The 26,819-nt window shown below is 40.9% G+C and overlaps 1 protein-coding gene across 4 annotated transcripts in view; it reads left to right on the forward strand.

The window, feature by feature from the left end:
* The first annotated feature begins 20,532 nt into the window (after positions 1-20,532).
* shtd (shattered) overlaps positions 20,533-26,819 on the forward strand; it is a 65,665-nt gene continuing 59,378 nt past the window's right edge. For 2 of the 4 annotated variants that reach the window (XM_067783332.1, XM_067783333.1), the window contains exons 1-3: positions 20,534-20,817; positions 20,883-21,255; positions 21,316-21,495. In XM_067783332.1, coding sequence (XP_067639433.1) covers positions 20,794-20,817; positions 20,883-21,255; positions 21,316-21,495 — 577 coding nt within the window. In that variant the 5' untranslated portion in view covers positions 20,534-20,793. Of the gene's footprint in view, positions 20,818-20,882; positions 21,256-21,315; positions 21,496-26,819 lie in introns of all 4 variants that reach the window. The other 2 variants (XM_067783335.1, XM_067783334.1) reach the window with 2 other exon arrangements.

Raw genomic sequence — 26,819 nt, forward strand, 5'->3', positions numbered from 1 at the left:
GGGCGCGAGCAGCAGCGGGTACTTGTTGTGGCTTGCTGAGCAGCGGGGCTGCTGGAAGGTAGTGGGGGCGCTTAGACGTAGACTACGGGACGCCCTTGGGCATGAACATCAAGGAGCCACAAAAGATTTATAAAAGTTACGTGGACGTCAGGTTTTGGGATCAAGCCCAGAACAACCTCTCCGATGCAACCATCCCTTGCACGAGACACACTGAACAGAGTATGACCGTCCTAAAAAGATTCTTTTCCGGCAGATGCAGCAAAACCATTTCTCAGGACCGGGGTCAGGAAACGGACCCGGATTGGATTCGATGCCTTCCCGGAGTAAGAGAATATGGAGCAGTCCTGCTGCAAGGAGCTGCTGGGAGAATGACAATTTGTGGGAGGGACGAAACAAATTAGATGGGGTCACACTGAAATGACAGTCCTTGGTCGGGAAAAATCCCGAGTCGCTCCGGTACATAGAACCGACTGCCTTGGGAAGCGTGGCGTTCGTTGTACTACGCTGCAGTGTACTGCTGGCCCTGGAGGCGGAGGTGGTGTTGGACGCTTATCCAAAGGTGGTGGTGTACGTCGTAAAGGTAGAGAAAGGAATTTATCTTCGGATACCAAGGGTTTCTCATCAACAATTTGTTTAGTACCGTCCGAATCCGAATCGGAATCACTAGAACTTTCCTCACTAGGTGTGACTGTGAAACGCCGACCTACTACTTCAACTGGATATTCTTTACGTTGAGCTTGTGTCAACACAACACAACCGTTGTAAGGTTTATTACCACCCAAAATAGACGAGTAAAAACGAGGTTTGTCGGAATGAACTGGTCGGTACTTTGCGCTATCGACTCTTTCCTAGTTTCTGGGCATTTTCCCGTTTGTTCTTTTGGTAGTTGGGTGAAGGAAATCCTGCAATTCCTCGTTGCGGTCTTGTGGTTCTTCACAATACTCTCTTGAGTATGTGCACAGCACGGCGAGGGTGTTTTGCGATGAGTTGAATATAGTCGGGGATGTGCAGTTGATGTAAGCAATAGTGTTAATGAAGCAGGAGCTGTGCTTGACGCCTTTGCCTCTTTGGTTTATAAAATTTTCCGATTAACTGCGCAAAAGAAAATCCAACTCTTGCTTTTTCCCGGCCGGAAAACGTGCTATCTTTTTGCTTTTCTTTTTCTAAATTTTTCCACGTCTTCTTCGTTTTACTTGCGGCCGGAAACTCATGGCAATTTTCGCTAGTGATCGCCGGTCTGGTTTTTTCTTGTTTTCCGATACTTTTTTATCGCAACTTTCGCCCCATCACCAGTCACTAGCTGTGTTCGCGCGAACACGCTCCCAAGTGAACCGTAACTGTAGACCATAACAGCAGACCGTAACAAACCTGCTTCGCTTTGAAGACCTGACGATGAAGCGAACAGGAAACCGGATCCGCTGGGGGCCAGGGGCCTCCGATGCCAATCAACGTGGGGCACGACTCACCACTGAGATAAGAGTCTCAAAGTCCTACTACGAAGCTAGCCGGGCAACATAGGTCCATCAAAAAAAAGGTTAAGTCAAGTTGGGAATTATTTCTGTTTCCTAGTTTAAAGGGCTTTGCGGCAATCAGACATTTGTTACGGAGAACTCGTCAAAACTCCGAAAGATGATTTCTAGTGGTTATCGCCCCCACAGGAAGGCAAAACAAAAAAAAAGGTGTAGACATTTTGATCTGGAGAACTCGTACAAACTCCGAAAAGCTAGTCCGACCTAAGCGTGGGCTGCCAGGGGGTTCACGGTCCTCGGTGAGTACGCGTGTGAACCTCCTATGAGGTCAGTGCTCGGGGAGAATACTGGGCGAGATGTCCCCGACCGCCAAAACGCCCAGACAAAAAAAAGTACGATTGGTAGGTTTATATAAAAAAAAGTCAATTGGTAATTTAGCAAAAAAATGTTCTTGTTGGTTCATTGTGGACGTATATCCGAAGCATGGAAGCGACCTATCAATTTCCCGTTTAGGTCCTCGAGATCATACAGTGCATTGCCTATTTTTCGGAGCACGCGACACTTAAGGTATTTTGGCAAGAATTTAGCGCTAATGCCCTGTTTGAAGTTACTTAAGGCAAAATTTTTCCGGAAAACTTCTTGGCCTTCCTTGTAGTTGACTTGCCTAGAGCGCTTGTTATAGGTGGTTACTCCCCTATCCTTGGCCTGATCTAAATTTCTACGGATCTGCTCACGAATATTAGTCAACTTGTCAGCTCTGCTTACTACCGTAACCTGGTCTTCCCGAAGACTGCCGAGTTTCTCTAAAATGTTGTACGTTGAGGCATGTTGGACCATATTTTGGCCATATAATGCAAAGTATGGAGAACTCTGAATCGCCGTATGAAAATCACTTCTCAAAACTGATAAAATCTCGGGTATATGCTTATCCCAATCGGTATGGCCAGGTTTATCTTTCAGGAAAATCCTAATCTTCGAAACAATTTCTCTATTAACGCGCTCGGATGCGTTTGCTTGGGGAGAATATAACCCCGTCCTCACGTGCGTCACCCCATAATTTGCAAAAAATTGGTTCATTTCCTTCGAGATAAACTGCTTGCCATTGTCACTGTGAATAAATTGAGGGACCCCTACAGCTGGAAACATTTCGGAAGCGAAGTAATTTATAACGTTAACAGTGGTGGCTCTCTGCATGGGCTTTAGCCAAACGTATTTTGAAAAATGGTCTAGTACTATGAAAAGAAATTGATTTCGCCGCTTAGATCTCGGATATAGCCCTAGAAAATCGCAATATAATCGCTGAAATGGCCTCTCGGATGCAAAGGTATTCTCCAGAGGCGGTCTCGACTGCTGATTAGTGGGTTTTACAGCTTTGCAGGTGTCACAACACTGGACGTAGTCCCTGACGTCCTTAGCCTGCTGCGGCCAGAAGTACTTCTGCCTAACACGTTCTGAGGTTTTCTGCCACCCGCCATGGTAACTCCGGTTAGCGTCATGTGCTAATCTCACTGCTTCCTCAGTCAACCCTTTCGGCAACCATAATCGCCACAGCGAGTCTTCTTCCCCTTCCACTCCCTTACGAAATTTAACTCGTTTGAAAATTACCCCGTCCACCACTCGTAAATCCGGAAGCGATTCCTCATTTTCGGTGACGGTCCGAATTAAGTCTAAATATTCATTGCTGCTAAATTCGGGAGAGACTAAATCTATTTCCCCGGGTGTGGTAGTGAAAGACAACTCATCGGCATCAAACCGCGACAGCGCATTTGGTACTACATTCAGGGTGCCCTTACGATGTTCCATTTTAAAGTCGTATCTTTGCAGTAAGAGCGACCACCTCGCCAACCTCCCGCTCAAGTCCTTTTGTGTCATTAACCACTTGAGACTGGAGTGGTCCGTGATAATACGAAACGGTAATCCCTCCACATAGGGTCGGAAACGTTTCACGCTGATTATGGCGGCGAGACATTCCAGCTCGGTTACCGTGTAATTGCGTTGAGCATTATTCAGTTTTTTCGACACAAACGCGATCGGATGCTCAGCGCCCTCGTCATCGACCTGGAACAACACTCCGCCAACACCTATTTTGGAAGCGTCGCATTGTATTACGAATTCCCTTGAAAAGTCTGGTTGGGCCAAGACAGGGGGGGAACTCAAAGCTACTTTTAGCTTTTCGAAGGCCTCTATAGCTTCAGAGGTAAGCTTGAACGGGCCTGCTGACTTACGGAGACAGTCGGTCAAGGGACCTGCCAAGTCAGCAAAATTGGTAATAAACGCCCTGTACCAATTCGCCATGCCCACAAACATACGCACTTGCCGAGGGGATTTTGGGATCGGGAAGTTTTGCATTGCTTCTATTTTTCCCGGATCCACTTTCAAACACCCGCTGCCTATCAAGTACCCTAAGTAGCGTATTTCCTTCTGACAAAATTTACTTTTTTTCACGTTTATTGTCAGCCCTGCGTCTCTCAAACATTGGGCCACTTCCGCTAGCAATTTCAGGTGGTCTTCAAAATTAGTGCTGCATACCATTAGGTCGTCCAGGTAGACAAAGACGTTCTCTCGCAGACGCGAAGGGATTGCCTTGTCCATCAACCTACTCATAGTCTGCGGTCCATTGCACAGACCAAATGGCATTACTTTGAAGTGGTACAGAGGCCTCCCCGGAACTGCGAATCCTGTTTTTTCCTTGGAGGACTCTGTCAATTTGATCTGGAAGAACGCGTCCTTCAGATCAATGCCACTAATAAAATGCGTATCTTTCAGTATGTTCAATAACCCGTTGATATGAGGCAGGGGGTATGAGTCCTTCTTAGTCGCCGCGTTGACCTTCCTGGAATCTATGCACAGCCTAACTTTACCTGGTTTCGGACCAGTACTACAGGACTACACCACGGGGAGTTTGATTCTTCTATAAATCCTAATTCGAGTAACCTGTCTAGTTCGCTAAAAGCTTCGGCTTGCCTCGGTGGCGAGAGAGGGAAATGTTTGCTTTTTATGGGAACTGCATCACGGTGTCAATGTGATGCTCCACTAATTTAGTTTGCCCTAGGCCTAACTTCTCGTACGAAGGAAACGTCGCGATGACCTTTTGTAATTCTAATTTCCGGTCTGGTGACAATTCATGGAGGTTAAGTTCCTCTTTCTTTTCAAATCTAGCCTCTATGCACTCTACGCTTGGGAATATTTCGGGAGCTAACGCAAATGCTCTCCAAAAATCTACCCCGAAGTAGGCTTCTTGGAGAAGTGAAGATACAAGTTAAAAACGAATTTAAAGGTGACCGGTAGAGATACTGAGCCTAACATTTTTTGCTTGTTGCCACCCGCGGTGTATACGAACGCATGTAAGGGCTGATATTCGAAGCCGTTGTTCTCTAGGAATTCTAATCCATTTTTTCCTAAGATGGAGACGTTGGCTCCCGAGTCCAACAGCCCTACAAGAAAACTATATTTAATTTAGCCTTTACGAGAGGCCTTTCATCCTCTGTGGCCTGCAGCAGTCTACGCTCCTGTACTCTCCTGTGGTGTCTCTTCCTACACTTCAAAATATTGTCCGATACCGGGTATTGTTCGAAAATGGTATGTCTTATTTGTTCATACCTATGTTCCCTTTCTTCTAGGTTTGGTGGAAATTGCGTTTGGCAAGCGACATCCCTATGCTGGCGTTGCAGAATTCTGGTCGGTTCGGCCATCGCGGATTAGGACGTTTGACTCTCGGATTCGGAACCGCTCCCCCAGTCTGGTGGGACAGGAAGGAGTGCCACTCTGAATCCCAGCTCACCCCGTCACAATCCAGGTGGCACTATGGGTTGCCACCTGAGACGTGGGATGAGCTGGGGTCCTACAACTCACTCACTCACACACTCATACCAACGACACAAATTCGGCAGGAAAACAAATTTTTTTTTAAACATTAAAAAGCCGACTAACGGACCACATTCCGGGAAAATAAAAACCCCAATTACAAAAAAAATAAAGTGCGTGCAGCACTGCCTCTTCGGGTGAATACAAAAATCCGAAGGACTTGACGTGTAGTCCGTGGCTCCTTCGGCCACTGCCCCCGATGACCAGCCCGGACAACCTGATCCGTCCAACCATCCCACCGCAACGTAGGTGGCAGCTCCTGTGGCTGCTCACTCGGACTGGTGGGATGGTCAACTTCACAGGTTGACCCGACTGACCCCCGCGACCAGCGCCTCAGGCGCCACGTTGGGCGCCATCTGTTATTCAAAAAAAAATTTAATTCCAAAAATAAAATCAAACGCAAAAAAAAATTTACCGAACCGGACATGGCCGGTTACTAACGCTGAAATTCAAAGAAAACTGCTGTAAAATAAAATTGCAAAAAAAAGCTGAAAATTAAAATGAAAACAGAAAAGGGCCGAATATATATAGGCGGCGCCGCGGGTGGTGTTGCGACGCCCGGTGCTTATCCCACCCTCAAATCCATGGCCACCGACGCACCTAATTTTTCGGTGGCCCCTTACCTGTTTTACCCTATGCCTTCTAAATAAAGGGCGACGTCAGCATTCCCATTATAAATTACACAATTTATTCACAATTCATATTAACGTATGTATGCAACAAAAAAATAAGATAGTGCAGGTTTCTTAACCAGGGCTACAGCATTGTTGAACTACGAATAGCTATTAACACTATGAAAATGTATGTAAGTGTGTGTAGTGTATAAAGTGAGAGAAAAAAAAATTATCAAAAAGTTCACACTTTATTGGGACGAAATCGAAACGAAATCTAATATGAATACTTAAGTCTGGCTAAGCTTATTTTGTTGGGGATTCTTTTCTTTTCTCTTACTTTTGCTCGTAATATTTCAAATTATGCAATTATTTATGTTTCTTTTTTTTCGATAATATAACGAATAAACGGTATGTGTGAGAAAACTATGTAATTAAATGTACCTATGTATAGTAAATATACTACCTACAAGGTAAGACTTGGTTGAATTTTTGTTTATCCATTCACAAAACATATTTTAAGACTATAAAGTTTGGATACAAATTTCGATAATTGGGGCTCTCTTACAAAATTATTATGTGGTTGTAATAGAACTTAATTTTGAGTATAACAAAACATCAATTCGGTATAATCCGCACAGTATAATGATAATAATATGTAATATGTACTAAGAAAATTTGTTATAAAAGCAATAAAGATCAAATTGTGATAGTACTACGTATTATATGCACGTATATTATTTTCTTCTGGTTGTTCGAAAGATATTGCTAGCAATATTGATTCATATGTATATATATATATATATTGTATTTGTATGATATAAGAAAAAAAGTTTAAATCTTTTAGCCAATTCGTGCATAATCGACCAATGGCTGCGGTCGCAAATTTTAACATAACAATTTATGGTTGAGCTCCAAAAATGGATCGCTAAAACGTTTCACGTGATGAAGACGGCTTATTATGAATAAAATTTATAGAGCTAACTTCAATCATTTTAAAGCAAGAAAAAATATCATTAAAATGAAAAAAAAGGAAATGTATGCTCCTTGTTGTATAGCTAACAATTTCGAGTATTCAATAATACAGTTTGACGAAAAAAAATCGACCCTTGTTAAATGGTTTAACCGGGCTGTATAAAACTCTAGGTACTGCTTAGAAGTTTCTTTAACTACCCTGCAAAAACGCTCTCGTCATTCCACGTCATTTGACTAGCTATTACACCGTCTTAGGTTATATTCCTAGTCACATTTGCATGGGCGTGGGTAAGTTTTATGACCAAATTTTTTTGTAGGGTAATTATTTTGAAGTTCATACATGGCTGGTACTTACATGGCCGCCAGAGTACGTACCGTGGGCCTCTGCCGGAGTGGTTACTGGTGATGTTGTTGTTGCTGGTGCAGTTGTCGCTGTTGTTGGTTATGGCGCGCGGTCTTGGGCGCGCTGTGTTGGTACTGTTGGTGGTTGTTGCGCGCTGGTCCGAGGTGATCAAGTGAACCTGGTGGCAATAAAACTTCGTGTTGACCTTTACGATCTAGATGACTTGGTGCTAACTTTGGCGTTCGTTGTATTACGCTGCAGTATACTGCTGGTCCTGGAGGCGGAGGTGGTTTTGGACGCTTATCCAAAGGTGGTGGTGTACGTCGTAAACGTAGAGAAAGGAATTTATCTTCGGATACCAAGCGTTTCTCATCAACTATTTGTTTAGTGCCGTCCGAATCCGAATCGGAATCACTAGAACTTTCCTCACTAGGTGTGATTGTGAAACGCCGACCTACTACTTCAACTGGATATTCTTTACGTTGAGCTTGTGTCAACACAACACAACCGTTGTAAGGTTTATTACCACCCAAAATAGACGAGTAAAAACGAGGTTTGTCGGAATGAACTGGTCGGTACTTTGCGCTATCGACTCTTTCCTAGTTTCTGGGCATTTTCCCGTTTGTTCTTTTGGTAGTTGGGTGAAGGAATCGGCCTGCAATTCCTCGTTGCGGTCTTGTGGTTCTTCACAATACTCTCTTGAATATGTGCACAGCACGGCGAGGGTGTTTTGCGATGAGTTGAATATAGTCGGGGATGTGCAGTTGATGTAAGCAATAGTGTTAATGAAGCAGAGCTGTGCTTGACGCCTTTGCCTCTTTGGTTTATAAAATTTTCCGATTAACTGCGCAAAAGAAAAGCCAACTCTTGCTTTTTCCCGGCCGGAAAAAAGTGCTATCTTTTTGCTTTTCTTTTTCTAAATTTTTCCACGTCTTCTTCGTTTTACTTGCGGCCGGAAACTCATGGCAATTTTCGCTAGTGATCGTCGGTCTGGTTTTTTCTTGTTTTCCGATACTTTTTTATCGCAACTTTCGCCCCATTACCAGTCACTAGGTGTGTTCGCGCGAACACGCTCCCAAGTGGACCGTAACCGTAGACCATAACAGCAGACCGTAACAAGTTTTACTAAATTTGGAAATTAAAAAGCTTATATTTCATAAACTAAGAGTTTCCTAGAGCTGCGGACTCCATTTTGGTGATTTTTAGGACCCCATCTACCCCTACAAATCAACAAAAGTTTGAAAATTGTGGCACCTTATATAAAATCCAACCCTCGGTAAAATATTTTCTATGATTTCTGAGTTTCTGTACCCAAGTTCATTATATTTGTGTAATACAATTATCTGGTAACAGTATTTTTCAATGAAAAAACACAACAATGTTACACGTGTGGCGCTTTATATTTTGTTAAATTTTTCTAGACTTTTTTGATTCTAATATAAATAAATTTTGCTATGTCCGTATGTTTCCGCATGGTTCGAGGCTAAAATTCTTCTATTATTTATATTTGCGAGGAAATATATGCAACTATTTCAACTGTAAATACTTCAAAGTTTTCTTAAACTATCAAATGCAACTCAGCTTAAAGAACTCGTACGTACCAAAAATGCAACTCTAGACCTGAGATTTGCATCAGGGGCCTTATTCAGTAACTATGAGTTTTGAAATGTACATTTTTTGAAATTACTGAATAGAGCCCCAGGTGCGCGAGGCTGTTTGTAATTTTGATGTTTATCGCTTAGTTGACACACTTGGTATTGTACACTATGGGAAATTTTCCGATTAATTCCAAAGGTGGCTAAAAATTTTTTCAGTCAAATGACAGCTGAAAATACGAAAATTCTTGTATGGAGTAATGTCAAATATGCGAATGGAGGCTAACATTCTTCTATTATTTATATTTGCGCGGAAATATATGCAACTATTTCAACTGTAAATACTTCAAAGTTTTGTTAAACTATCAAATGCAACTCAGCTTAAAGAACTCGTACGTACCATAAATGCAACTCTAGACCTGAGATTTGCATCAGGGGCCCTATTCAGTAACTGAGTTTTGAAATGTACATGTTTTGAAATTACATTACTGAATAGGGCCCCAGGTGCGCGAGGCTGTTTGTAATTTTGATGTTTATCGCTTAGTTGACACACTTGGTATTGTACACTATGGGAAATTTTCCGATTAATTCCAAAGGTGGCTGAAAATTTTTTTAGTCAAATTACAGCTGAAAATAAGAAAATTCTTGTATGGAGTAATGTCAAATATGCGAATGGAGCGAAAACCAAAACACAAATACCTACAAGGTATAACCCTTTGTGAAATTATGAACACTATTCCGGAACGAAAAGAATTTAAAACTTCTCGATCGCATACACACACATATTCACGTCTTTTCTCTATCAAAACAAAGAGGATAGATATAGGTATCTATATATATATTCTCTTTGGCCGTAGTTTAAACTAGGACTTAAAAACCGGGCACAAATGTTATAGTGAAGCGTTAAAATAATTAAAGGGCTAATTAATCTTCCTTAACCCTAACGCCATAGTCGTAACCATCCCCATATCGATAACCATCTCCAATGTGATCGATTAATGGTGCCTTAACCTAAAAATCGTGAAAATTTCATAAAAATGAAGAAAACGCAAAAAATTACAAACATTTTCCACAAAAAGTAAGTCTCTTAGTCATAACGTATCCAAAAACAATGAATGAAATCTACAAATAGTTATTAAAATGACGAAATCAATTATTTTCAAGTTATGGATATGGCGAGAAACCAAAAACCAATTGGTTAAAGCCAAATTAAACTTCCTTAACCCTAACGCCATAGTCGTAACTATACCCATATCCAAAACCATTTCAATGTGATAATGGTGCCTTAACCTAACAATCGTGAAAATTTCATAAAAATGAAGAAAACGCAAAAAATTACAAACATATTCCACAAAAAATAAGTCTCTTAGTCATAACGTATCCAAAACAATGAAGAAAAACTAAAAAAAGTTATTAAATTCACCAACTCAAATATATTTAGGTTATGGATATGGCGAGAAACCAAAAACCAATTGATTGGTTATGGCGTTAGCGTTATGGTATGGCACCATTAATCGATTACATTCCTTTCCATAAGGTAGGTTCGATCAGCTGATTTATCTGGTTATGGCTTTATGGTATAAGTCACCATTAATTCGCCCTTTAGCTATGAGGCTATTATATGGTTATGGCTTTTGCGTTATGGTATGGCACCATTAATCGATTGCATTGATTTCCATAAGTTAGGTTCGATCGGCTGTTTTATCTGGTTATGGTTATATGGTTATAAGTCACCATTAACTGGCCCTTTAAGAAGCCATTTGACTCAACATCAAGGTAAATTTTTTCATTTTGCAATTGGCTTAACTACCAGTTCAAAAAATTGTTGCAACGCATCAACAATATGATAGGATAGATGAAAGAGCTCGAACTGGCAAACATTGTAAATTCAATTCGATGGCGTGCTCGTTGTTGGCAAAGGGACTGCGGTAGCAGGGGCGAGAAGCAATGTAGTTATTGATTTGGCTCTATCTTACGGATAAATGAGTTTAAAGCATGTACTTTAGTAAATTGTGTTGAGATGTTGATATTCGTAGATTTTTTTCAACATGCATAATTTTTTTCTAATTAGGGATAGAACATTTTTCTCTAACTAGGCGTCTTCTGATCGCTTTGGGCGGCCACTTCTTGGCTTGTCCCTCACTGATCCTTCCTTCGTTCTTCGAGCAGTATCATAGGATGATCCTGTGAGTCTAATATATTTTTAAAATTCGTATGAAACACCACTTCAATAACACTTTGGAACACCAAGGGGGATCAAGTCTTCATCCACCTGTCTCTCCCAAATCAGTGAAGGTTACCTCCTCCCTCTGTTCTGTCTTCGCCCATTCGCATAACATGACCTAGCCAGTGCAGCTTTGGGGTTTTATTCGCTGCACTATCTTCATATATACGTAAAGCTCATACAGCTCATCACCATACTGACCATAAGTCTTCCGGAAAACTTTTGTCGCGGAACATTCCAAGAGCCATCTCATGTTCTCTCGTCACCGCCCATGATTCCGAGCCATACGTCACACGATGTTAAGGATCTGGCAAAGTTGACATAGTCATAACGCCATAGTCAAACCATATATACAATGCGTATGACCTAAAAGAAAGGTTATCCAATGTAAATATATGTGATGAAGATGTGTTGGTGTCGTTTGATGTTGTGTCTCTCTTCTCTAATATACCGACCACTTTAGCCTCGAAAATAATAATGAAAAAATGGGACAGAATTAAAGAAACAACAAATACACCAAATAATAAATTTCAAAGCATATTAGACTTTTGCCTAAAGGACAACAACTATTTCGTTTGCAATAATAAAATTTATACTCAAACATTTGGAATGCCCATGGGTAACCCCCTTTCCCCGACGATTGCAGATATAGTAATGGATGAAATACTTGACAATACTTTCTCAGAACTAAAACAACAAAATAACACAAACATAAAATTTTTAGTGAAATATGTGGACGACATATTCGCTATAATCAAAAGAAATGACGCGGAACTCATCTTAAAAACTCTTAATAAATATCATGAAAGACTAAAGTTCACCATGGAAATGGAGGAAAACGGCAATATCCCATTTCTCGATGTCCGAATACACAAGAACAACAACAATATAATATTAGACTGGTACACCAAACCTACATCATCTGGACGCCTAATAAACTTCCTATCCTCACAGTTCATACACAAAATACTGACAATAAGTCATCCCAAATTTCACGACGCCAACATTAAATTAATTAAAAGAACGCTAAAGAAAAATAATTACCCAGATCACTTAACCAATAACGTAATTCAACAAAAAATAATAGAAATGCAAAATATAATAAATCCATCACCAAGTACAGATATGACAAATGAACCCAAAAGATACTTTGGCATTACATTCGTTCCCAGGCTCTCAGAAAATTTCACAAACATTATACAAAAACCAAACTTATGCTTAGCCTACAAATCGAATTGCACACTAGCGACATGCTTCACAAAAACAAAAAGCCCAATAGACCAGCAACAACAAAGTAATGTAGTGTACGAAGTAACTTGCAAAGGCAACAACAACGAGAATTGCAACAAGATTTATATCGGGACTACGAAGCGAAATTTAAGCACCAGACTAGCAGAGCACGAGGCGGATATAAGAAAACAAAAACACAGCACAGCACTATCACAGCATGCAATAACAAACAACCACACAGCTGATTTTGCCAACACAAGAATACTAGATAAGGAACGAAGAGAAAAAACGAGATATACTTTAGAGAGCCTACGTATAATGCAGAAAAGGGAATATACGATTAACAAGAAAGAAGACACCGATGAAATAGCCGCGACTTATTTGTTATGTTTATAGCTTAGTTTAGTATGACAAGAGTACCACGAATGATGGTATCAACATTGTATGTTTATGTTTTTGTAAAATTTAATGCAACAATATCATTGTTTAGTTTTTTTAACGTAAATATTTAATGTAACAAAAATCTACCATTTTCAGTGTAAGTTAGATATAAATGTTTAATGTGTGTTTTAAACTTTGTGCACCTATATGTAACACCTACTAATGTTGTTTTTGTGTTTTTTTTTTATGGATTTCTAAATAAACTTACAGTTACGCTCCTGAAGATGCTAAGAAAATCATAGCGAAACGTTGAGCTGTAAGGTGGAAAAAGCTTTGTCTTATTCGCACCCCACATAAATAGATCAGACCAGCTTCTTATATAAAAAATTACATATTTTTACTTATCCATATCAAAAAACGTGAAATTTTCATAAAAATGAAGAAAAGGAAAAAAATTACAAACATATGCCACAAAAAATAAATCCCTTAGTCAAAACGTATCCAAAACAACAAATAAAATCTACAAAAATATATTATCCAACTCAAATAATTTTAGGTTATGGATAAGGCGAACACCAAAAACCAGTTGGTTGGCTATAGTATGGTTATGGCGTTAGCGTTATGGTATGGCACCATTAATGGATTACATTGATTTCCATAACATAGGTTCGATAAACCCTTTTATATGGTTATGGTTTTATGGGTATAGGTCACCATTAATTGGCCTTTATAGTATGGTTATGGCGTTATGGTATGGCATCATTGACCAATTAAGGGCGAATTAATGGTGACTTATAACTATAAAGCCATAACCAGATAAAACAGCTGGTCACAACTACCTTAAGGGCGAATTAATGGTGACTTATAACCATAATCGATTAATGGTGCCATACCATAACGCTAACTCGATTACATTGATTTCCTTAAGGCAGGTTCGATCAGCTGTTTTATCTGGTTATGGCTTTATGGTTATAAGTCACCATTAATTCGCCCTTTATGGAGATCAATGTAATCGAGTTAGCATTGTGGTATGGCACCATTAATCGATTACATTGATTTCCATAAGGTAGGTTCGATCAGCTATTTTATCTGGTTATGGCTTTATGGTTATAATTCGCCCTTTACATTGATTTCCATAAGGTTGGTTGGATCAGCTGTTTTATATGGATATGGATACGTCAAGTTTAACGGTCCTTTAAGCATCTATCTAGCTATTGTCTTTGGTATAGTGAGAATGTTTATAACAGTACCTTTCGAAACTTTGTATGTGAATGAGCAACGCGAAATTGACTTAAATTACTAACCCCGAAGCTCTTTTTTTTATTTACAAATGCAACATATTGCGTGATTGTGGCGATTTTATTGAAATCCGTAAAGGTTCATGCACATTATACGACGCGACATGTAGAGACACCGGCACGACACGTTCCGACAAAATTTGTCAATGCACATTAAGCGACAGTGACGCGACACGTTCCGACGAAAATAACTTTTTCTTTGTGTAAACACGTGTTTCAATAAATTTGTAAAATAACATTTTAATTAAATAATAAGTTATTTTATACCATTTCAATAAGTCCAGGCAATGTTGGGCATAAGCGACATGTTTGTAAATAAATATTTGAAAATGGTTTGACATATCGTAGAAGTGCCGCGAGGTAATGCACACCCAGCGACAGTGGAAGGACACGACACGACGCGGCATTTTTGCCTAGTTGGTCAACTTCGTCGTGTTGTGTCGTATGACTGTCGCTAGGTGTGATTGGCTCCATAAAAGCGGAGTCATTGGTGCCGTTTGTCGTATCGCTGTTGTCGTATCCCTAACGTAATCAGTTGTTTATCGTTACGACGGTAAACCAAAAACCAAGTGGTTGGCTACGATACGGTTACGACCTTAGCGGCACCAATAATCGATTGCATTGATTCCCATAAGGTTGATCGAATCAGCTGTTATAAGGTTACCGATAAAGCACCAATGTCTGCAGCTTAAGAATTCATGCAAAGAATATTTTTTCGTAACGTGTCGCTACATGTCGCGTCGTATAAAGTGCATGAACCTTAGGGGTGCGAGAACAAATCTATATGAAAAAGTAGATTGTGGCTCGGCCATTATGAATTATCACACTATTCGCACAAACTTGTGAATGCATAATCTTCTGTGTGTGATCATAGTGTACAAGTACAGGTGTGTTGACTTATCTGTCAAGCATTCTGACAGGCACTCGCTGGATTCGGAATGACAGCGAATTCAAAATGGATACCATTACCGAATGCTCCGAATGATTGAAAAATTGAAAAAGTCCATACGATTGGTAGTCAAAAATGTTGTCGTTGAGACCAAAAATGCGACTCTAGACCTGAGATTTCCATCAGGTGAGCGAGGCTGTTTGTAGTTTTGACGTTTATCGCTTAGTGAACACACTTGGTATAGGTACACTATGGGAAATTTTCCGATTAATTCCAAAGGTGGCTGAAAATTTTTTTAGTCAAATTACAGCTGAAAATAAGAAAATTCTTGTATGGAGTAATGTCAAATATGCGAATGGAGCGAAAACCAAAACACAAATACCTACAAGGTATAACCCTTTGTGAAATTATGAACACTATTCCGGAACGAAAAGAATTTAAAACTTCTCGATCGCATACACACACATATTCACGTCTTTTCTCTATCAAAACAAAGAGGATAGATATAGGTATCTATATATATATTCTCTTTGGCCGTAGTTTAAACTAGGACTTAAAAACCGGGCACAAATGTTATAGTGAAGCGTTAAAATAATTAAAGGGCTAATTAAACTTCCTTAACCCTAACGCCATAGTCGTAACCATCCCCATATCGATAACCATCTCCAATGTGATCGATTAATGGTGCCTTAACCTAAAAATCGTGAAAATTTCATAAAAATGAAGAAAACGCAAAAAATTACAAACATTTTCCACAAAAAGTAAGTCTCTTAGTCATAACGTATCCAAAAACAATGAATGAAATCTACAAATAGTTATTAAAATGACGAAATCAATTATTTTCAAGTTATGGATATGGCGAGAAACCAAAAACCAATTGGTTAAAGCCAAATTAAACTTCCTTAACCCTAACGCCATAGTCGTAACTATACCCATATCCAAAACCATTTCAATGTGATAATGGTGCCTTAACCTAACAATCGTGAAAATTTCATAAAAATGAAGAAAACGCAAAAAATTACAAACATATTCCACAAAAAATAAGTCTCTTAGTCATAACGTATCCAAAACAATGAAGAAAAACTAAAAAAAGTTATTAAATTCACCAACTCAAATATATTTAGGTTATGGATATGGCGAGAAACCAAAAACCAATTGATTGGTTATGGCGTTAGCGTTATGGTATGGCACCATTAATCGATTACATTCCTTTCCATAAGGTAGGTTCGATCAGCTGATTTATCTGGTTATGGCTTTATGGTATAAGTCACCATTAATTCGCCCTTTAGCTATGAGGCTATTATATGGTTATGGCTTTTGCGTTATGGTATGGCACCATTAATCGATTGCATTGATTTCCATAAGTTAGGTTCGATCGGCTGTTTTATCTGGTTATGGTTATATGGTTATAAGTCACCATTAACTGGCCCTTTAAGAAGCCATTTGACTCAACATCAAGGTAAATTTTTTCATTTTGCAATTGGCTTAACTACCAGTTCAAAAAATTGTTGCAACGCATCAACAATATGATAGGATAGATGAAAGAGCTCGAACTGGCAAACATTGTAAATTCAATTCGATGGCGTGCTCGTTGTTGGCAAAGGGACTGCGGTAGCAGGGGCGAGAAGCAATGTAGTTATTGATTTGGCTCTATCTTACGGATAAATGAGTTTAAAGCATGTACTTTAGTAAATTGTGTTGAGATGTTGATATTCGTAGATTTTTTTCAACATGCATAATTTTTTTCTAATTAGGGATAGAACATTTTTCTCTAACTAGGCGTCTTCTGATCGCTTTGGGCGGCCACTTCTTGGCTTGTCCCTCACTGATCCTTCCTTCGTTCTTCGAGCAGTATCATAGGATGATCCTGTGAGTCTAATATATTTTTAAAATTCGTATGAAACACCACTTCAATAACACTTTGGAACACCAAGGGGGATCAAGTCTTCATCCACCTGTCTCTCCCAAATCAGTGAAGGTTACCTCCTCCCTCTGTTCTGTCTTCGCCCATTCGCATAACATGACCTAGCCAGTGCAGCTTTGGGGTTTTATTCGCTGCACTATCTTCATATATACGTAAAGCTCATACAGCTCATCACCATACTGACCATAAGTCTTCCGGAAAACTTTTGTCGCGGAACATTCCAAGAGCCATCTCATGTTCTCTCGTCACCGCCCATGATTCCGAGCCATACGTCACACGATGTTAAGGATCTGGCAAAGTTGACATAGTCATAACGCCATAGTCAAACCATATATACAATGCGTATGACCTAAAAGAAAGGTTATCCAATGTAAATATATGTGATGAAGATGTGTTGGTGTCGTTTGATGTTGTGTCTCTCTTCTCTAATATACCGACCACTTTAGCCTCGAAAATAATAATGAAAAAATGGGACAGAATTAAAGAAACAACAAATACACCAAATAATAAATTTCAAAGCATATTAGACTTTTGCCTAAAGGACAACAACTATTTCGTTTGCAATAATAAAATTTATACTCAAACATTTGGAATGCCCATGGGTAACCCCCTTTCCCCGACGATTGCAGATATAGTAATGGATGAAATACTTGACAATACTTTCTCAGAACTAAAACAACAAAATAACACAAACATAAAATTTTTAGTGAAATATGTGGACGACATATTCGCTATAATCAAAAGAAATGACGCGGAACTCATCTTAAAAACTCTTAATAAATATCATGAAAGACTAAAGTTCACCATGGAAATGGAGGAAAACGGCAATATCCCATTTCTCGATGTCCGAATACACAAGAACAACAACAATATAATATTAGACTGGTACACCAAACCTACATCATCTGGACGCCTAATAAACTTCCTATCCTCACAGTTCATACACAAAATACTGACAATAAGTCATCCCAAATTTCACGACGCCAACATTAAATTAATTAAAAGAACGCTAAAGAAAAATAATTACCCAGATCACTTAACCAATAACGTAATTCAACAAAAAATAATAGAAATGCAAAATATAATAAATCCATCACCAAGTACAGATATGACAAATGAACCCAAAAGATACTTTGGCATTACATTCGTTCCCAGGCTCTCAGAAAATTTCACAAACATTATACAAAAACCAAACTTATGCTTAGCCTACAAATCGAATTGCACACTAGCGACATGCTTCACAAAAACAAAAAGCCCAATAGACCAGCAACAACAAAGTAATGTAGTGTACGAAGTAACTTGCAAAGGCAACAACAACGAGAATTGCAACAAGATTTATATCGGGACTACGAAGCGAAATTTAAGCACCAGACTAGCAGAGCACGAGGCGGATATAAGAAAACAAAAACACAGCACAGCACTATCACAGCATGCAATAACAAACAACCACACAGCTGATTTTGCCAACACAAGAATACTAGATAAGGAACGAAGAGAAAAAACGAGATATACTTTAGAGAGCCTACGTATAATGCAGAAAAGGGAATATACGATTAACAAGAAAGAAGACACCGATGAAATAGCCGCGACTTATTTGTTATGTTTATAGCTTAGTTTAGTATGACAAGAGTACCACGAATGATGGTATCAACATTGTATGTTTATGTTTTTGTAAAATTTAATGCAACAATATCATTGTTTAGTTTTTTTAACGTAAATATTTAATGTAACAAAAATCTACCATTTTCAGTGTAAGTTAGATATAAATGTTTAATGTGTGTTTTAAACTTTGTGCACCTATATGTAACACCTACTAATGTTGTTTTTGTGTTTTTTTTTTATGGATTTCTAAATAAACTTACAGTTACGCTCCTGAAGATGCTAAGAAAATCATAGCGAAACGTTGAGCTGTAAGGTGGAAAAAGCTTTGTCTTATTCGCACCCCACATAAATAGATCAGACCAGCTTCTTATATAAAAAATTACATATTTTTACTTATCCATATCAAAAAACGTGAAATTTTCATAAAAATGAAGAAAAGGAAAAAAATTACAAACATATGCCACAAAAAATAAATCCCTTAGTCAAAACGTATCCAAAACAACAAATAAAATCTACAAAAATATATTATCCAACTCAAATAATTTTAGGTTATGGATAAGGCGAACACCAAAAACCAGTTGGTTGGCTATAGTATGGTTATGGCGTTAGCGTTATGGTATGGCACCATTAATGGATTACATTGATTTCCATAACATAGGTTCGATCAACCCTTTTATATGGTTATGGTTTTATGGGTATAGGTCACCATTAATTGGCCTTTATAGTATGGTTATGGCGTTATGGTATGGCATCATTGACCAATTAAGGGCGAATTAATGGTGACTTATAACTATAAAGCCATAACCAGATAAAACAGCTGGTCACAACTACCTTAAGGGCGAATTAATGGTGACTTATAACCATAATCGATTAATGGTGCCATACCATAACGCTAACTCGATTACATTGATTTCCTTAAGGCAGGTTCGATCAGCTGTTTTATCTGGTTATGGCTTTATGGTTATAAGTCACCATTAATTCGCCCTTTATGGAGATCAATGTAATCGAGTTAGCATTGTGGTATGGCACCATTAATCGATTACATTGATTTCCATAAGGTAGGTTCGATCAGCTATTTTATCTGGTTATGGCTTTATGGTTATAATTCGCCCTTTACATTGATTTCCATAAGGTTGGTTGGATCAGCTGTTTTATATGGATATGGATACGTCAAGTTTAACGGTCCTTTAAGCATCTATCTAGCTATTGTCTTTGGTATAGTGAGAATGTTTATAACAGTACCTTTCGAAACTTTGTATGTGAATGAGCAACGCGAAATTGACTTAAATTACTAACCCCGAAGCTCTTTTTTTTATTTACAAATGCAACATATTGCGTGATTGTGGCGATTTTATTGAAATCCGTAAAGGTTCATGCACATTATACGACGCGACATGTAGAGACACCGGCACGACACGTTCCGACAAAATTTGTCAATGCACATTAAGCGACAGTGACGCGACACGTTCCGACGAAAATAACTTTTTCTTTGTGTAAACACGTGTTTCAATAAATTTGTAAAATAACATTTTAATTAAATAATAAGTTATTTTATACCATTTCAATAAGTCCAGGCAATGTTGGGCATAAGCGACATGTTTGTAAATAAATATTTGAAAATGGTTTGACATATCGTAGAAGTGCCGCGAGGTAATGCACACCCAGCGACAGTGGAAGGACACGACACGACGCGGCATTTTTGCCTAGTTGGTCAACTTCGTCGTGTTGTCTCGTATGACTGTCGCTAGGTGTGATTGGCTCCATAAAAGCGGAGTCATTGGTGCCGTTTGTCGTATCGCTGTTGTCGTATCCCTAACGTAATCAGTTGTTTATCGTTACGACGGTAAACCAAAAACCAAGTGGTTGGCTACGATACGGTTACGACCTTAGCGGCACCAATAATCGATTGCATTGATTCCCATAAGGTTGATCGAATCAGCTGTTATAAGGTTACCGATAAAGCACCAATGTCTGCAGCTTAAGAATTCATGCAAAGAATATTTTTTCGTAACGTGTCGCTACATGTCGCGTCGTATAAAGTGCATGAACCTTAGGGGTGCGAGAACAAATCTATATGAAAAAGTAGATTGTGGCTCGGCCATTATGAATTATCACACTATTCGCACAAACTTGTGAATGCATAATCTTCTGTGTGTGATTTGTGCAATATTCGATTCGCAAAATTATAAATCGAACAGAGCTGCAAAAATCTAAAATTTCGTGCTTTTGTTATTACAAGCCGGGAAATACAGAATTAAACGAAAAACAGAGAAATTGCAAATAATTCTGAACTACATTTAATGCAAAAAGTTTATCAAAAGCGACTGAAATTAATTTAAAACATTACAAATTGGAAATTTAGCAAATCTGGATGAAACTAGCGAAGTTATGATTGCCGCCTCTGAGCCTTTGGTAAGTTAATAAAAAGCTATGGTTGCAGTATTAATAATAAAAGAATATGCTATTTATAATTGCAGGAGTTCATTCCTAGGGGTCGTCAGGCGGTTGAAGAACACCCGGGTCCCACAGATGTTAAACAGCAGAATCACTTGTCCACAGAGCACGTGTTGTTGCAACGAATGCAAAATGTAAATATATCTGCATCGGATGAACATAATGAATTCTGGTGTGTACGCGAAATATTCGAGGATTTTAATGATAACTTAGCTGGAGGGCGTGTAGATCATTGTAAGCAAGAAAAAAATGAGCACAATAACGGTGATGACAATGGAAATGTTACAGAGCAGCAGCGACTTGCTGCATATGCCGATGTCGATTATATGTGTGAATATTTTATCAATTCCGAAGAAGAGTTATACGTTAAAAAGTATACAGCTGTGTGGACAAGAGGTAATTGTAAGTGTGAAGGTATTACATGATTTTTGAGGAAAATATTGTTTCAATTCACAGGCCTTTATGATGAAAACAGTATTATGCCACGTTTATGCTTCACCTGTGAGACGCCAATCAAATTTGCTTTCTTCTGTAGTAAATCTTTTGTGACTGCCAGTCGAAATACGACTTCAGCAAAGGGTAGAAGGAAAATTCATACAGAAGAAGATGAAGATTTTACTGCTATATGTCTCATTGGTAAGAAAATAAGGAAATTGTAGCAATTGCAGAAATTAGGGCACAATGTGTGACCAAATATTTCTTGTTATTCACTTGAACTATGTTGGGTCTCAATTCGGTAATAGTCTAGTTGAGGGGTCGACTGCTAATACGCTACCAAAAATATCGAGAGAGGTGTCAAACGGTCTTGACATCAGTATTAATAATCTGAAGGCGGAAAATTTTAAAGCGTTCAGAAGATATTAACGAAAAACCGAAAAAAGACCCGCGGGTACCTCCGAAACCGAGGGTCGGATCCATAGTATTTTTGCGCAGAACACCTTTCTGCGTTGGCGGCCTTCGGCCGCGCTTATAAAAAATAACCCTGGGCTACGCCATGCCAAGTCCGGGTGTGTGCTACATCCGTGGCTACCGCCACGGTGATGCACAATTTTTTTTGGGGGTACAACACAACAACAACTACATGAAAATCGCCAACTTCAACTGCAAATATCTCCGGACAGAGATAAAATTTTTCTTTTCCGCCATCGGATTATTGTTCTCGAGATTAATACGCGTCTTTTGACAACTCTCTCGATATTTTTTGACGCGTATTAGCAGTCGGCCCCTCAACTAGACTATTACCCTCAATTCCCCAGTCGCTATCGTTGGGCGCTGATCATATTTACTTCCTCCTGGCGCCAATTGGTAACACCAAGGGAATTTTCCACCCGGTCTATCCAGCGGAGATGGGGCAGCCCTCTTGTTGTTGTTGTTGTTGTTGTTGTTGTAGCGATTAGGTTACTCCCCGAAGGCTTTGGAGAGTGTTATCGATGTGATGGTCCTTTGTCGGATACAGATCCGATACGCTCCGGTAACACAGCACCATTAAGGTGCTGGCCCGACCATCTCGGGAACGATTTATATGGCCACATTAAACCTTCAGGCCATCCCTCCCTCCCCACACCCAAGTTCCATGAGGAGCTTGGGGTCGCCAGAGCCTCGTCTGTTAGTGAAACGGTATTCGCCGCTCGAAGGTGAGGTTGACAATTGGGTTGGAGAAGCTATATATTGCGCTACACAACCCCTTGAATCCCTCTTCCTCTGCTTCCATTGGAGGGCTACGAAAATAATGCCTTTATGGCCGGAGCATCGTCTTTCATTCGCATAATATTACCTAGACAGCGGAGCCGCTGTTGTTGTAACAGTTGTTGTTGTTGTTGTTGTTGTAGCAATGCTCGCCCCACCTAATAGCCGCGACCGATCACAAATTGGCGGCCACCGTGGTGTGATGGTAGCGTGCTCCGCCTATCACACCGTATGCTCTGGGTTCGCACCCCGAGCAAAGCAACATCAAAATTTTAGAAATAAGGTTTTTAAATTAGAAGAAAATTTTTCTAAGCGGGGTCGCCCCTCGGCAGTGTTTGGCAAGCGCTCCGGGTGTATTTCTGCCATGAAAAGCTCTCAGTGAAAACTCATCTGCCTTGCAGATGCCGTTCGGAGTCGGCATAAAACATGTAGGTCCCGTCCGGCCAATTTGTAGGGAAAATGAAGAGGAGCACGACGCAAATTGGAAGAGAAGCTCGGCCTTAGATCTCTTCGGAGGTTATCGCGCCTTACATTTATTTTCGGCCATAACCGTTTAGACGGTTAAGCGCCAATTAAGTAAGTAAGTAAGATCACAAATTGTCATCAATATCCTCTAACGGGAGTCCAAGGAAACTTGCCGTTTCAACAGGGGTGGACCATAAGGAAAGGGGTGTTAGAGGCGTTGGTTCCACATTACAATTAAAGAGATGGTGGGTGTCATGTGGGGACACATTGCAAGCAGGGCATACATTTTGTATGTCGGGGTTGATTCTGGATAGGTAAGAGTTTAACCTGTTACAGTATCCAGAACGAAGGTGAGCAAGAGTGACACGCGTTTCCCTGGGGAGTATGCGTTCCTCTGGATATTTTTCTTCAAGTACTGGATTCACCGGGCAATTCCCGACATAAAGGTCCGACGCCTGTCTATGGAGTTCACCAAGGACCTGCTTGTGTTTTTCTGCTTCATACGGCTGGGTTCTCAGGTGCCGTAGTTGGGATGCCCAGGTTTCTGGGTATTCAACAGAAACTGTTTGGTCAGCATCTCATTTCTCTCCCTGATGGGGAGTATTCTCGCCTCATTATGCAGATGGTGTTCTGGGGACATAAGAAGACAGCCCGTGGCGATTCTGCGAGCAGTATTTTGGCAGGCCTGTAGTTTCTTCCAGTGGGTGGTTTTTAGGCTTGGCGACCATATGGGTGACGCGTAGCACGTAATCGGCTGGCTAATTGCTTTGTATGTGGTCAAGAGCGTTTCTTTATCTTTTCCCCAGGTACTGCCAGCAAGGGATTTGAGGATTTTATTACGGCTCTGAATTCTTGGAACAATTGCGGTTGCGTGCGCACCAAAATGTAGATCCTGATCAAACGTCACACCCAAGATTTTGGGTTGTAGGACAGTCGGTAGCGTAGTGCCATCGACGTGGATGTTCAATATGGTCGACATTTGGGGCGTCCATGTTGTAAATAAGGTCGCGGAAGATTTAGTCGGTGACAATGCCAGGTTTCGCGAGGCGAAAAAACTGGAGAGATCAGGGAGATAGCCGTTTATTTTATTGCATAGCTCATCGATCTTTGGGCCTGGCCCTGTGGCCATTATTGTGCAGTCATCGGCGTAGGAAACGATTGTGACTCCTTCCGGTGGTGAAGGTAGCTTAGATATGTAGAAATTAAACAAAAGCGGGGACAGGACACCACCCTGTGGTACCCCTTGTTTAATTCTCCCTTGTTTTGATGTTTCGTTTCTGAATTGCACCGATGCCTGCCGACAACCCAGATAATTTGCGGTCCACCTTTTAAGACATGGGGGAAGGGTAGACCCTTCCAGGTCTTGCAGTAACGAGCCATGGTTGACCGTATCAAAAGCTTTTGATAGGTCTAACGCTACGAGTACTGTTCTATGGGGGGGGATATTGATTCAAACCGCAATTTATCTGGGTGCTAATGACATTTAGCGCGGAGGTAGTGCTATGGAGTTTTCTGAAGCCATGCTGATGAGGGGCTAGCTGCAAATGTGCTTGGAAATAAGGGAGCAAAATGGCTTCAAGCGTCTTTGCCACTGGCGATAGGAGAGATATCGGACGATATGACTCACCTACGTTAGCTGGTTTCCCAGGCTTTAGTAGCGGGACCACCTTGGCCATTTTCCATTTCTCGGGTATGACAAAGGTGGAAAGAGACAGGTTGAAGACATGCGCTAAATATTTGAAACTCTCTTTCCCTAGGTTTTTAAGCATCGGCATGGCTATGCGGTCTGGGCCCACTGCTTTGGATGGTTTAGCGCGACCAATGGCGTCCTCAACCTCTCTAGCGGTGATGGTAATTGGTGACGCGCTGAGTTTGTGTTTATGTGCGTGTCTATTGGCTCTCCGTCTATCTTTGTCGACCGTAGGATGCATTATATATTGTCGGCAGAAAGCGCTCGCGCATTTTTTCGCATCCGACAGCACCTTATCGCCAAAGGCGATGGAAACTTTGTCTTTGTGCTTAGTCGGATTCGATAGGGACTTTACGGTGGACCAAAGTTTACCTACACCGGTAGAGAGGTTACAACCTCTTAGGTGCTCTTCCTATTTCGCCCGCTTGTGTTCGTCCACAAGCAATCTGATGCGTTGGTTTATATCCCTTATTTGGGGGTCGCCTGGATCAAGCTGTCTTATAAGGTCGCGTTCCCTCGCTAAGCTCGCGGCCTCCGCCGGGAAGTGGGGCCGGATTTCGGGAATTCTCCCGGCGGGAATGAAATGTGCCAAGGCGGATTCAATGACCTTACGGAAGGCACGCTCCCCTTGGCGGGCATCAGTCGGGATAGGGAGGGCAGCAAAGCTGCTGTCTGTTGCAGATTTATATTCTTCCCACTTTCCTTTTTTGAAGTTTATGAAAGTGCGTTTTTCGGTGACGATGATGTCGGCGGTACGCTCGAACGAAATAAGTATGGGCAGGTGGTCGGATGCCAATGTTACCATCGGCTGCCAGTTGACGCAGTTTACGAGTTCTGCGCTCACGATTGAGATATCTGGCGAGCTATGACAGCTTCCTACCATACGTGTGGGGGCGTCTCCGTTTATTGTGCAGAACGTCGTTTCGTCTATTTGATCCGCCAACATCTCACCCCTACTGTCCGCCCGCAAGTTTGAATGCCATAGGTCGTGATGGGCATTGAAATCGCCTAAGATAATGCGATTGTTGCCAGTGAGTAAGGCCTCGATATTAGGGCGGTATCCACTGGGGCAACAGGTGACAGGAGGGATGTAGATGTTGATGATTTCTAGATTTGCATCGCCTGACCGGACAGATAGGCCTTGACGTTCTAAGACATTGTCACTGCGGTCGATGCCAGGATCAAATATATGATATTGCACAGAGTGGTGTATAATAAACGCGAGGCCGCCTCCATTTCCGCTCTCGCGGTCTTTCCTGTGGACATTATAACCAGAGCAGGTCTGCAATGCAGATCTTGCTGTGAGTTTAGTCTCTTGAATCGCAGCAATGCGGATGTTGTGCCGCTTCATGAAATCGACTATCTCCGTAATCTTCCCAGTTAGTCCATTACAGTTGAACTGCAGAATTCTGAAGTGCATGAGGGGTGACGCCGCCACTCTAGGGGTAAGTGAGGGGTGACTACGCCTAGGTTGTGGAAGGCCAGGACGCAATTGCATTGGGGTACCCGGATGATTTGGGTTTGCGACCTGGCAACATGGCGCGATGAAACCCGTCGAGGGGTTGCCGTCGCGGAGACCAGAACATCTAGGAAAGTGGCACCACCCAAGGCAGGAGCTGCATTGAGCGGATGTCGCAAACCTATATATTCTGTGCTGGCAGACGGTGCAAACGGAGGCAGGGACTAAGAGTCTGTTTCCCTGACCTGCACGATTGCTGCCAGAAAAGAGGGGGGGAGAAGAAGACGGGGGCAGGGGCTGATGCTCAGCATTGCTACCAGCTCTACTACGAAGGTAGTAGTTATGAGTGGTATCAGCTGTTTGAGTTGTTGGCGCCGTGGGGCGCGAGCAGCAGCGGGTACTAGTTGTGGCTTGCTGAGCAGCGAAGCTGCTGGAAGGTAGTGGGGATACGCTTAGGCGTAGACTACGGGACGCCCTTGGGCGTGAGCAGCAAGGAGCCACAAAAGATTTATAAAAGTTACGTGGACGTCGGGTTTTGGGATCAAGCCCAGAACAACCTGTCCGATGCAACCATCCCTTGCACGAGACACACTGAACAGAGTATGACCGTCCTAAAAAGATTCTTTTCTGGCAAATGCAGCAAAATCATTTCTCAGGACC

Source organism: Eurosta solidaginis, chromosome 4, assembly GCF_040869045.1.
Source record: "Eurosta solidaginis isolate ZX-2024a chromosome 4, ASM4086904v1, whole genome shotgun sequence".
NCBI classification, from domain to species: Eukaryota; Metazoa; Arthropoda; class Insecta; order Diptera; family Tephritidae; genus Eurosta; species Eurosta solidaginis.